Raw genomic sequence first — 12,489 nt, 5'->3', positions numbered from 1 at the left:
GGTCAGAAGATTAAGACCACCCTGGCTAACACAGTGAAACCCCGTCTCTACTAAAAATACAAAAAAACACAATTAGCCAGGTATGGTGGTGAGCACCTGTAGTCCCAACTACTCGGGAGGCTGAGGCAAGAGAATGGCGTGAACCGAGGAGGTGGATCTTGCAGTGAGCCGAGATTGCACCACTGCACTCCAGCCTGGGTGACACAGCAAGACTCTGTCTCAAAAAAAAAAAAAAAAATTAATGGCTACAAATTACTGCATGAGTTGACTAAGTAAAAATTAGAAGGTATGTTTTTGTCATGTTTACTATTAATAAATATACTCACAATAAACCTTATGAATTATCAACTTAAGGATAGGATATTGAAGTAAAATGACTAAACAGGATAAACAATTCCTTTTAAGGCTATATTCCCAAACGACATTATAAAAGGTAGCACTAATCTTCACCCTTACATGCACCGTTGTGTTTACTTTAGTGTCTTTACCAATTTAGCTTCTAATAATTTAGTCTGGCTACGTACTACATAAATTCTGTAGACACCTGCTTTTTTAAACTTATTTTTATAGATTATAGATTATAATTATAGATTCACAACCTGTTCCAAAAAAACTCTACATTCCTTAACAATAACCAATAGTTTAGACACAAAAATTCATAACTAGGGATTACAGGTTCCTATTGCTGTTACTTTTCTTTTTCCTCAGTTCCTCTTGAGAGAGACAAACAAGAAAAGGCAATAAAGCTGGATTCCTCAAAACATCAAGAATTAACACCTCATAATTAAAGAGATTAAAATATTTAACTTAAGCAACATATAAATTTCTTCCTTACAAACATCAATTATGTTTTAGGAAGATTAAATTGAAAAGTATGTCTGGAAGAGGACTGTATAAAATTGACCTCATTTCTTAAATGTTTAGTAGAACTTGCCAATGTTTTCTTCATTGCAAGATTTTAAAACTACAATTTCAGTTTCTGTACTCAGAATCATTATACTGGTGGTTACAAGTTTGTACTCAGAAACTGAAATTCTATTTATGTATTTCTTTTTTTTTTTTTTTTTTGAGACGGAGTCTCGCTCTGTCGCCCAGGCTGGAGTGCAGTGGCCAGATCTCAGCTCACTGCAAGCTCCGCCTCCCGGGTTTACGCCATTCTCCTGCCTCAGCCTCCCGAGTAGCTGGGACTACAGGCGCCCGCCACCTCACCCGGCTAGTTTTTTGTATTTTTAGTAGAGACGGGGTTTCACCGTGTTAGCCAGGATGGTCTCGATCTCCTGACCTCGTGATGCGCCCGTCTCGGCCTCCCAAAGTGCTGGGATTACAGGCTTGAGCCACCACGCCCGGCCTATTTATTTCTTTTTCAGTCTTTCAGTCGCCCAACTGTCCTTCAACAGGCAAATGGACAAACTAGTACATGTATGCAATAAAATACTACTCAGCAATTGACAGGAAAAAAACTTTTGCTGCAACATTAACAACATGGAAGAATACTAGATGCATAATGCCAAATATCAAAAGATTAAGTCAGCATGATGCTTATATAAGAGTTTAGAAAAGACAAACTGCGGCATGGTAGCTCACATCCATAACACCAGCACTTTGGGAGGTGAAGATGGGAGGATCGATTAAACCCAGGAGTTTGAGACCAGCCTGGGCAACATAGGGCGACCCCTCTCTAGTTAAGGAAACAAAAGAAAAAGAAAAAGGCAAAACATACAAATGAAAAGCAGATCAGCATTTGCCAGGAACTGAAAAGGGAAGAGTTAAATATACAGGGACAATGCAAATAGATTTTTGTATTTTACGTGTTCATTATACTGGTGGTTACAAGTCTTTCATTTGTCAAACCCAGTATTTGTATATTATGCATCCCAAGTGACGTTTACTGTATATAGCCAAATGAACAGAAATTCCAAAAGCAAGAGAAACAAAAAGCACATGCATGTGGGCTTCAACTTCCAAGTCAGATGTGATATTTGCAACAGATTACTGCGTCTCCCTATAACTGAAAAGTGGCTAAAATTAATTGCTTGTTTAAAAAACTGCAGAAACTACCTGGGTAAGAAAAAATACTCCAGAAACATACAGACAAGATAACTGCGATTAATGATTTCATTCCAATACAATTCTGCCTACAATGGATATGGGCAGCAGGCTTAGAACTAGCTCAAAATGCACGGCAGATGCAAGTGGAAAGTCACAGAAAGTGTGGGAAGATGAGCTTCAGCAAAACTTTAACACATTATTTACAAGGCTTGAAGCAGAAAGTTTGATTTCCTGTTAGGATATATTCTGGATGTTCAAGTGCCATAGTTGGAAATAATAAAACCTAATGGAGACCTCCAAAGAAGAGAGTGAAACATTTCAGCACTGTTTCACTGAAACAGTGGGAAGAGCCCCACTATAGTCTATTGGAAAGTAAGAACAAAATAGAAGACACTGAATCTTACCTATCTCTGATTCAACAGTCTCTAAGCTTGAATTAACCAACCCCATTCTGGCCAGTGAGAAAACAGTTATATTCTCTAAAATAGAAAGGTAATAATAATATAAGTAAACTTTCAGATTAATGATGCTATATGAATATAACCCTTAGGTGTGTTTCTGACCTAGAATATACAGGTAGGATACTGTGGAAATGACAATGCAACTTGTGAGTCTAGGTCATGAAAGGTACCATGGCTTTTTCTTCCCTCTTTTGGATCACTTTCTCTGGCAGAGGTTAACCGCCACGTCTGAAGTCACTCAGGCAGCTTTATGAGGGGATTCACATGGTAAGAAACAGGCCTCTATCCATCTGCCATGTGAGTACACCATTGTGGAAGTGAACCCACCACAGTCACAGTCAAGCCTATCCATACATATCTAAAGTTAAATTTATAAATTAGGCACAGTAAGAGATTAACAACAATTAACAATTTTTCCATGGATGGAGCCAGTCGAGAGGTGGGAGAGTTTGGGATGAAACCTGAGATCATCAGAATCTGGATTTCTCACAAGGAGCATGCAACTTACATATTTTGAGAATCTAATGCTGTCGTTGGTCTGACAGGAAGTGGGGCTCAGATGGCAATGCTTGCTCACCTGCCTGATGCTCACGTTCTGCTGTACGACCCACTTCCTAAAAGGCCACAGTGTGGTAATGGTCCGACCTGGGACTGGGGATTCCTGCTCTACATTCACAAAAGTAGCAGAATACACATTCTTTTCAAGGGCACATGGAACATTCATAAGGACACATAATGCCACAAAATAAATCTTAACATGTATAGGAAGACTTAACTCATAAAAGTTTCTTTTCAGATCAGGATACGATAAAAGTAGAAATCAATAGCAGAAGAGACCAGGTGCAGGGGCTCACGCGTGTAATCCCAGCACTTTGGGGGGCCGAGGTGGGCGGATCATGAGGTCAGGAGATCAACACCGTTCTGGCTAACACAGTGATACCCCGTTGTCTACTAAAAATACAAAAACAAAATTAGCCGGGCTTGGTGACATGCATCTGTAGGCCCAGCCACTTGGGAGGCTAAGGCAGGAGAAGCCAGGAAGCAGAGCTTCCAGTGAGCTGAGATCACACCACTGCACTCCAGCCTGGGAGACACAGCGAAGACTCTCCACCTCAAAAATAAAAAAAGAAATCAACAGCAGAAAAAAACCCCAAAAAATCCATAAATAAGTAGAATTTAAACAAAACGTGTTAAATGGCCCATCCATCAAAGATGAGAAGTCCAATAGAAACTATAATATGTGAGGCAAATAAAAATGAAAAAATACCAAACTTATGGGATACAGCAGAGCAGTGCTGAGAGAACCCTAAAGCATTTTAAAAAAAGATCTCGCCGGGCGCGGTGGCTCAAGCCTGTAATCCCAGCACTTTGGGAGGCCGAGATGGGCGGATCACGAGGTCAGGAGATCGAGATCATCCTGGCTAATACGGTGAAACCCTGTCTCTACTTAAAAATACAAAAAACTAGCCGGGCGACGAGGCGGGCGCCTGTAGTCCCAGCTACTCGGGAGGCTGAGGCAGGAGAATGGCGTAAACCCGGGAGGCGGAGCTTGCAGTGAGCCGAGATCTGGCCACTGCACTCCAGCCTGGGTGGCAGAGCGAGACTCCATCTCAAAAAAAAAAAAAAAAAAAAAGATCTCAAATCAACAACCAAAATTTGCACCTTAAAGAACTAAAAGATTAACAAAATACATCCATGCTCCACAAACATTTCATTTAAGATGAACTAAATATACAATGGTCATCTCATAATATTGTAATATTCCATTTTTACTAAATTTTTTCTGTTTAGAACTTACCACTGTATTATAATTGCCTGCGATACTCAACACATGCTAACAGGTTAGTCACCTAAGGCAATAACTGACCTACACGTGTAGTAGGTTATACCATCCAAGTTTGTGTAAGTACACTGTGATGTTTGCAAGACAGTGAAATCACTATCATTGCATTACTCAGAATATATGCCTTCGTTAAGTGACACATTAAAGCAAAAGCAAGTACAGATGTAAACAAAACAGAAAACAGAAAAACAACTAAGAAAAACCAATGAAATAAAAATTCTGTTCTTGAAAAAGATAAAGAGCTGCCAAACCTTTAGCTAGATTCACTAAGAAAAGAAGAGCCAAATAATTAATATTAGAAACAAAAGAGGCATGACTATGGATTTTATACAAAAAAAATTAAGGATTATCAGTGCATCCTATAAACCACTGTATCTCAGCAAACTGCATGACCTGGAGAAAAAGACAAATTCCCAGAAGCATACAATGTACACCAAGAACAAGTTATAAAGAAACAGACAATCTGAGTAGATCTTAAACCTCTGTGGCAACCAGTCCCAAAGTATGAAAATCTAACCTGTAATTAAAGAATTATTGAAGGCTCATGGTGGGAAGTATGCAATGCAAGTTAAAAACTAAGAGGCCAGGCATGGTGGCTCTTGCATGTAATCCCAACACTTTGGGAGGCTGAGGTGGGTGGATCATGAGGTCAGGAGTTCAAGACCAGTCTAGTCAAGATGGTAAAACTCCATCTCTACTAAAAATACAAAAATGAGCTAGGGGTGGTGGTGGGTGCTTGTAATCCCAGTTACTCGGGAGGCTGAGGCAGAGAATTGCTTGAACCTGGGAGGTGGAGAGTGCAGTGAGCCAACATCACTCCACTGCACTCCAGCCTGGGTGACAGAGCGAGACTCCATCTCAAAAAACAAAAACAAAAACCTACTAAGAAGCAAAATTTTATGGGAATACACAATTTTTTTTTAAAACTTTTCCCCAAAAAGTCTCCTTGAGCTTGTCTGCAAAGCAGCCATTATGAAATACAGAAGAACATTCTGTTCTATTAAAAGTAAGCCTATTAATGCCTAAGTGACCTAAAGGAAAAAAACATACTCAACTCTAGCCTGCTATAGCATTCTACATGGTAGAATTAAAAACCCCAATTCCAGCTCCCTATACCCATCATGTTCCATGTAAGCCACAGTCCAACGGCCACAGGCTCACAAAGACATTGAGACTTAATGATATAGATTATAGACTGCTTCCCCTTTCCAAATACCTTACCAGTACATTAGAGCCCATCTACCAAAGTTCCTTTCTATATAGTACTTTATGTGCATCTCTCAAGAAAAAAATTACAATGCATACTAAAAAGCAAAAAAAACTGAAGAGACAGAGCAAGCAACAAATTCACACTCAGATTTAACAGGAATGTTAGGTTTTTCAGATGGAGGCTGGACACAGTGACTCAAGACTGTAATCCCAGCACTTTGGGAGGCCTAGGAGGGAGAGATTGTGGTGAGCCAAGATTCCACCACCACACTCCAGCCTGGGAAACAGCATGGTAGCCCGTCTCCAAACAAAAAGATTTATCAGATGGAAATATAATTACCATTAATGCACAAAGGGCTCTAATGAATAAAGCAGACGACATGAGAGGAAAGACTGTTAATGTAAGCAGAGATAGAAATTCTAAAAAAGAATCAAGGTGATACAGTATATAGATCAAAAACACTGCAACAGGAATGACGAATGCCTTCATTCCTGTGCATTTTAATGATGCACTCATTAAAAAAATTAAGACTCTGAACACTGAAAAGCAGAGAAAAATAGGCTAACAACAAAAAAAGTAGGCCTGGCAGGGTGGCTGTAATCCCAGCACTTTGGGAGGCCGAGGCGGGTGGATCATGAGGTCAGGAGTTCGAGACCAGCCTGACCAACATGGTGAAACCCTGTCTCTACTAAAAATACAAAAATTAGCCAGGCACGGTGGCACGTGCCTGTAATTCCAGCTACTCAGGAGGCTGAGGCAGGAGAATCACTTGAACCTGGGAAGTGCAGGTTACAGTGAGCCGAGATCATACTACTGCACTCCAGCCTGGGTGACACAGAGAGATTCCATCTCAAAAAAAAGAAAAAAAGAAAAAAAAAAATGTGTGTGTGTGTGTGTGTGTGTGTGTGTGTGTGTGTGTGTGTATCCAGAAATGTTAGATAACAGTAGAGTTGTCTTATACAACAACTTACATGTAATGGAAATAGCCAAAGGAAAAAAAAGAGAAAGAAAACCAGAAGCAATTACAACTAAAAAATTTCCCCAAATTACTGTCACACAATAAACAACAGATTCAGGAAGCTCAGAGAATTCCAAGCTAGATAAATGCCAAAACAAACAAACAAACAACAACAACAAACAAAAGAGTACACCTAGAAATACATTCAAACCGCAGAAAATCAAAAATAAAAGGTTTGAAAGATGCTACAGGAAAACAACATTTTATTTATAAGCAAAGCAATGATAAGAATTACACTGGGTTTGGTCTAAAATACCATACAAGCAAGAGACTGGAATAAAATATCTAGAAGTGTTGAGAGGAAACAACTACCAATCTAGAATTCTGTATTCTGCAAAATTATACCTAAAAAGTAGAGAAATAAAAACTTGCTCAGACAAAAGTCAAGAGAATTTGTTGTCAATGTATCTGCTCTGCAAGTCTTTAAGACAGTAGAAAAATGATATACAACAGAAACATCTTCAAAAGAAAAGCATTCTATAATGAATGCAGGAAGGTAACATAAAAACTCTTCTTTTTATCTTTAATGATCTAAGACATAATGGTTTCTTTAAAATAAAATTAGCAGCTGGGCATAGTGGCTTCTGCCTGTAATACCAGTGACTCAGGAGGGCTGAAGTGGGAGGGTTGCTTGAGTCCAAGAGTTTGAGATTAGCCTGGTAAACATAGTGAGATCCGCTACAAAAATTTTTTTAAAAAAAAGAAAAAAATAGCCAGATATGCTAGCACATGCCTGTAGTCCTAGCTACTTTGGAGGCTGAGGTGGCAACAACACCTGATCCCAGGAGTTCAACACTACAGTAAGCTAAGATCATGTTACTGCATTCTAGCCTGGGTTGACAGTGATGCCTGTCTCAAAAATAATAAACTAAATTAAAATAGCATTAACAACAATGTATTCAAGGATTACAGCTTATGTAAAAATGAAATGAAAGACAGCAATGATACAAGAACAGGAGGAAACAATTAGAGATATTTTGTTATGACATATTATGTACTCCACACTGGAAGGTGGACTTATGGATTTGGTATAAATGCATATTACAAATTCTAGGGCAACCACTACAAAATTTAAAAATAAGAGTCTATGATTAATCTAAGCTAAGAAAAGAAAAAAAGACATAAAATGTTCAATTACAACCACAAAAGGCAAAAAAAATGGACACAAATTAGTAACAAACAATAAGGGTAACAAATGAAGAATAACAAATACTGTAATACTAACCCAACTATATTAATAATCATCTTCAATATCAATGGCCTAAATATACAATTAAAAGATTAGAGTAGATCAAAAAACAAAAGCCAACTACTACATGCTGTCCATAGGAAATTCACTTTAAATACAAAGATGTAGATCAGAATTAAAGGAACGAAGAAAAACATACCAAGGTAACACTGATCAAAAGAAAGGGAAATTAGCCATACTAACTTCACAAAGTCAACTTCAGAGAAGGAGAATTGTATAAAGAAGAATGTAATATATGTGGTCAATTCAATAAGCTGGAAATATCTTTAACGTATATGCTCCTAATAATATGGCCCCAAAATATGTGAGGCAAAAACTGATAGAAATGCAAGGAAGACTAGATTGATCCACTAAGATAGTTGGAGAGTTCAACACCCTTCCATGAGAAATGGACTGATCTAGCAGACTACATCAGTAGAAACAGAAAAAACTCAACAGCATCATCAATTAACTGGATCTAACTGATACCTTTAGATTATTTCCCCTACAACAGTGAGTATACCTTCTTCTTAAGCGCACTAGGAACATTCACCAAGATAACCTGCCCAGTGGCCATAAAACTCACCTTAATAAATTTAAAATAAAAACAACGTAACACATGGTTTCAGGCCACAATAACATTGAAACAGAAATCACCAAAAGACAGCTGTAAAATCCTAAAATGTTTGGATACTAACACACTTCTAAATAACATGAGTTATTTAGAAAGAGAAAGTGCTGGGCACGGTGGCTTTTGCCCATAGTCCCAGCACTTTGGGAGGCTGAGGAGGGCAGATCACAAGGTCAGGAGTTCGAGAACAGCCTGACCAACATGGTGAAACCCCATCTCTACTAAAAATACAAAAATTAGACAGGTGTGGTGGTGCACACCTGTAATTTCAGCTACTCAGGAGGCTGAGGCAGAAGAATTGCTTGAACCCAGGAGGCAGAGACTTCAGTGAGCTACATGCCACTGCACTCCCAGCCTATGTGACAGAGCAAGACTCCGTCTAAAACAGAAAAAAAAAGGGAGAGAGAAAGAAAGCTCAAGAGAAATAAAAACAAAATTTGCACAAAGTGAAAATTCAACTTAAAATTTGTGGAATACAGCAAAAGCAGAACTGAGATAAAAATTTATACCACTGAATGCATATATTAAAAAGAAACATCTAAAATCAGTGATTAAACCTTCCATTTAAAAAAAACTAGCAAGAAGTACAAATTAATTCCAAAGTAAGCAGAAAAGAACTACAGCAGGAATGAAAATGACAAGAAATTAACAGGAAAATCAGCAAAACCATACATGCTGGTTCTTTGAAAACATCAATAAGCCTCTAGTCAGGCTAAGAAAAAAGAAAACATAAATTATTAATACAGAATTGAAACAGAGGACATATAATACAGATGCCATACTCATTAATGGATCCCCAAACCCCAGGTCACAGACTGACTGGTACCAGTCCGTGGCCTGTTAGGAACCAGGCTGTGCAGCAGAAGGTGAGTGTCAGGCAAGCCAGCATCAGCACCTAAGCCCACCTCCTGCCATATCAGCAGATGCATTAGAATCTCACAGGAGCCTGAACCATATTGTAAACTGGATCCATGTGAAGGATCTAGGCTGCATGCTCCTTATGAGAATCTAACTAATGCTTGAAGACTTGAGGTGGAACAGTTTCATCCCAAAACCATTCTACGTACCCCCATCTGTGGAAAAATTATCTTCCACAAAAGCAGTTGCTGGTCCCAAAAGGGTTGGGGCTGCTGCACTGAAGGATTATAAAGGAATACTACGAACAACTCTATGCCTACCAGAAATTCCTTTAAAGACACAATCTGCCAAAACTCAGAAAAGAAACAGATCATTTGAATTGGCAATATTTTCTAAATAAAGTGTCAATACGGGAGGCTGAGGCAGGAGAATGGCATAAACCTGGGAGGCGGAGCTTGCAGTGAGCTGAGATCCGGCCACTGCACTCTAGCCTGGGTGACAGAGCGAGACTCCGTCTCAAAAAAAATAAAAAATAAAATAAAGTGTCAATAAATAACAGCCTTCTGAAACAGAAGGCACAACACCCAGAAAGGCTCAGTGGTAAATTCTCTCAAATATATAAAAACAAAACCCTATAAATTCTCTACCATTTTTTTCCACCAGATGGAAGCAAAGGGAATACTTTCTTTCTAGGCCATTCTATGAGGTCAGCATTACCCTCATACCAACAATCAAATATATCACAAGAAAACTAGACCAATATACATCATGAACATAAATCCACGTATCAACAAAATACTGCCTCAAGGAACTAGAAAATGAGCGGCAAACAAAACCTACAGAAAGCAAAATAACGAATCATAGAAAAAGAAAGAAAAACACAGAAATGGAAATTAAAAAGCCAAAACCCCGAAAACAATAGCTCAATGCAATTAATGAATCACTCTAGGAAAAAAGGCAAGGAAAAGTAAAGGAAATTACTAACATCAGAAGCTTCATGTATCCTACAAAAAATCTACCAGGATAGTAAAAGAAGTAATTATTTCCAAATAGATCAGCACAGAACTTTGATACTAAATCTAGGTTAACTAAAATAAACCTTTTAGAAATATTATTTCACTTATCCTTGTTTTACAGATATGGAAAATGAGGCTTAGATATGATAGCAGTTAGTCATAAGATAATCTTATAAAGTGGGGTTTGAATATAAATAGCTGCCTGATGTCTATGCTTATAACTAAGGTTACAATGATTAATTTAATACTTTTGCCCTCAGATTCACATAGGACCTTAGATACAGAAAAACACAGGGCTACATTCTCAACCATGAACAGTAATCAAGGTTTCCTTTCACTAAGGGCCAGAGTCTTTTTTTTTTTTTTGAAACAGGGTCTCACTCCGTTACCCAGACTGGAGTGCAATGCCTTGATCACAGTTCACTGCAGTCTTGACCTCCCAGGCTCAGGTGATACTCTTGCCTCAGCTCCCCAGGCAGATGGGACTGTCTGCATGTGCTACCACGCCCAACTAATTTTTGTATTTTCTGTAGAGACAGGGTTTCACCATGTTGCCCAAGCTGCTGTTGAACTCCTGGGCTAAAGCAATCCTCTCTTCAGCCTCTGAAAATGCTAAGACTACAGGTGTGAGCTACCACACTCAGCCCACAGTCACTCTTTTCATGTGTAACTTAAAATAACCACATATTTTATGATTACTTTACAAATCATTCAGGACATGTTTCACCTTTTGTATTCCACAGTACCCAAAACAACAGTCTTACTCCTCCTACCTGGTTCTGTTGGAAGAGATGCTGAGACGGTCCATCAGGAACCTGGCCCTGGCTATCATTCCCTCCTACTGGAGAGCCACGAGTGATGGCTGTCATACTTGACACAGAAAGATCTTTGTTATTTTGTCTCTTTATGTAGTTGTCCTAAGGGAAGAAATTATAGTCCACTTATAGAAGATGACGTACCAGCATTATGTGAGTCTTAAAAATCTCCGATTCAAGGACTAAACATCTTGCAGAGACCATTTCATAACCTAAAAGGAAAAAGGTACCACTGGCCTACATATTAAAAAGACAAGTAAGAGTCCGGGCACGGTGGCACACGCCTGTAATCCCAGTACTTTGAGAGGCCAAGGCAGGTGGATCACCTGAGTTCAGGAGTTTGTGACCAGCCTGACTTAACGTGGTGAAACCCCATCTCTACTAAGTACCAAAAAAAATACAGCTGGGCGTAGTGACACACGCCAGTAATCTGAGCTACTTGGGAGGCTGAGACAGGAGAATAGCTTGTACCTGGGAGGCAGAGGTGGCAGTGAGCCGAGATCGCGCCATTGCACTCCAGCCTGCCTGGGCAACAAGAACAAAACTCTGTCTCCAAAAAAAAAACATGAATAAGAAATTATTACAATTGTAATATGCATAGTAACATCACCAGTCTTTACAGTTAATAAGAGGATTATAAAAGTGAGAGAAATAAAAAGCTAAATTTGTATTAACAGTTTTACTCCCCTTAAGAAATTGATACTATTGTACAAGCAGTAATGCCAAGAAACATACAATAAATAATATAACATTCCAGAAAAATAAGTAAGGTTCTTGGTTGTCATTTTTAACTTACAGAAGAATCTGTGAAAGGCCTATCAATTGCTGCCTTATATATACTGTGAAAATTTAATACCTAAACACAAGGAAACTAGTATTACATTTTTACAAAGAATTCAAGACAATGCACAGTCAACACAGAGCATTATAAATCGTTTTTAAGATAATTAAGTGATTTAAATATAAAATTTAAAACTTTGGGGTAATTTTTCTTTGGACAGGTTTAAACTATACCATAGTTCTCCAAAACCATCAAATCTGTCAAGTGACCTCAGGTTTCCACTTTTGACAAGTCCTTTTCAATAGTCCTTTAGGAGAATCAACACTATATTCAAAGAACCTTAACAGGACTACAGGACACAGAAATTGAATGGTGACGGTCCACTGCAACTTGATAGGAGTATAGGAAAATGCCACCAAATCCTTTACATTCCATATTCACTAGTCCAGTTGTTTTCATCCTAAACTGCAAACTAGCATTTCCTTAAGTACTTCTAGAGGATTCCTAATGTCCAAGTTCCAGCGTAGACCAAATACAGCAAAACATCTGAGACCTAATAATCGGTACTTCTTCAAAATC

The 12,489-nt window shown here is 38.6% G+C and overlaps 1 protein-coding gene across 1 annotated transcript in view; it reads right to left on the bottom strand.

Moving 5' to 3' along the window:
* USP9Y (ubiquitin specific peptidase 9 Y-linked) overlaps positions 1-12,489 on the bottom strand; it is a 226,358-nt gene that overhangs the window by 160,045 nt on the left and 53,824 nt on the right. Inside the window, exon 4 of the mRNA XM_010356752.2 lies at positions 11,088-11,231. Coding sequence (XP_010355054.2) covers positions 11,088-11,231 — 144 coding nt within the window. The remainder of the gene's footprint in view (positions 1-11,087; positions 11,232-12,489) is intronic.

The sequence above is a fragment of the Rhinopithecus roxellana genome, chromosome 22 (assembly GCF_007565055.1).
Source record: "Rhinopithecus roxellana isolate Shanxi Qingling chromosome 22, ASM756505v1, whole genome shotgun sequence".
Lineage (NCBI taxonomy): Eukaryota > Metazoa > Chordata > Mammalia > Primates > Cercopithecidae > Rhinopithecus > Rhinopithecus roxellana.
This window is presented reverse-complemented; position numbering and strand designations above follow the sequence as displayed.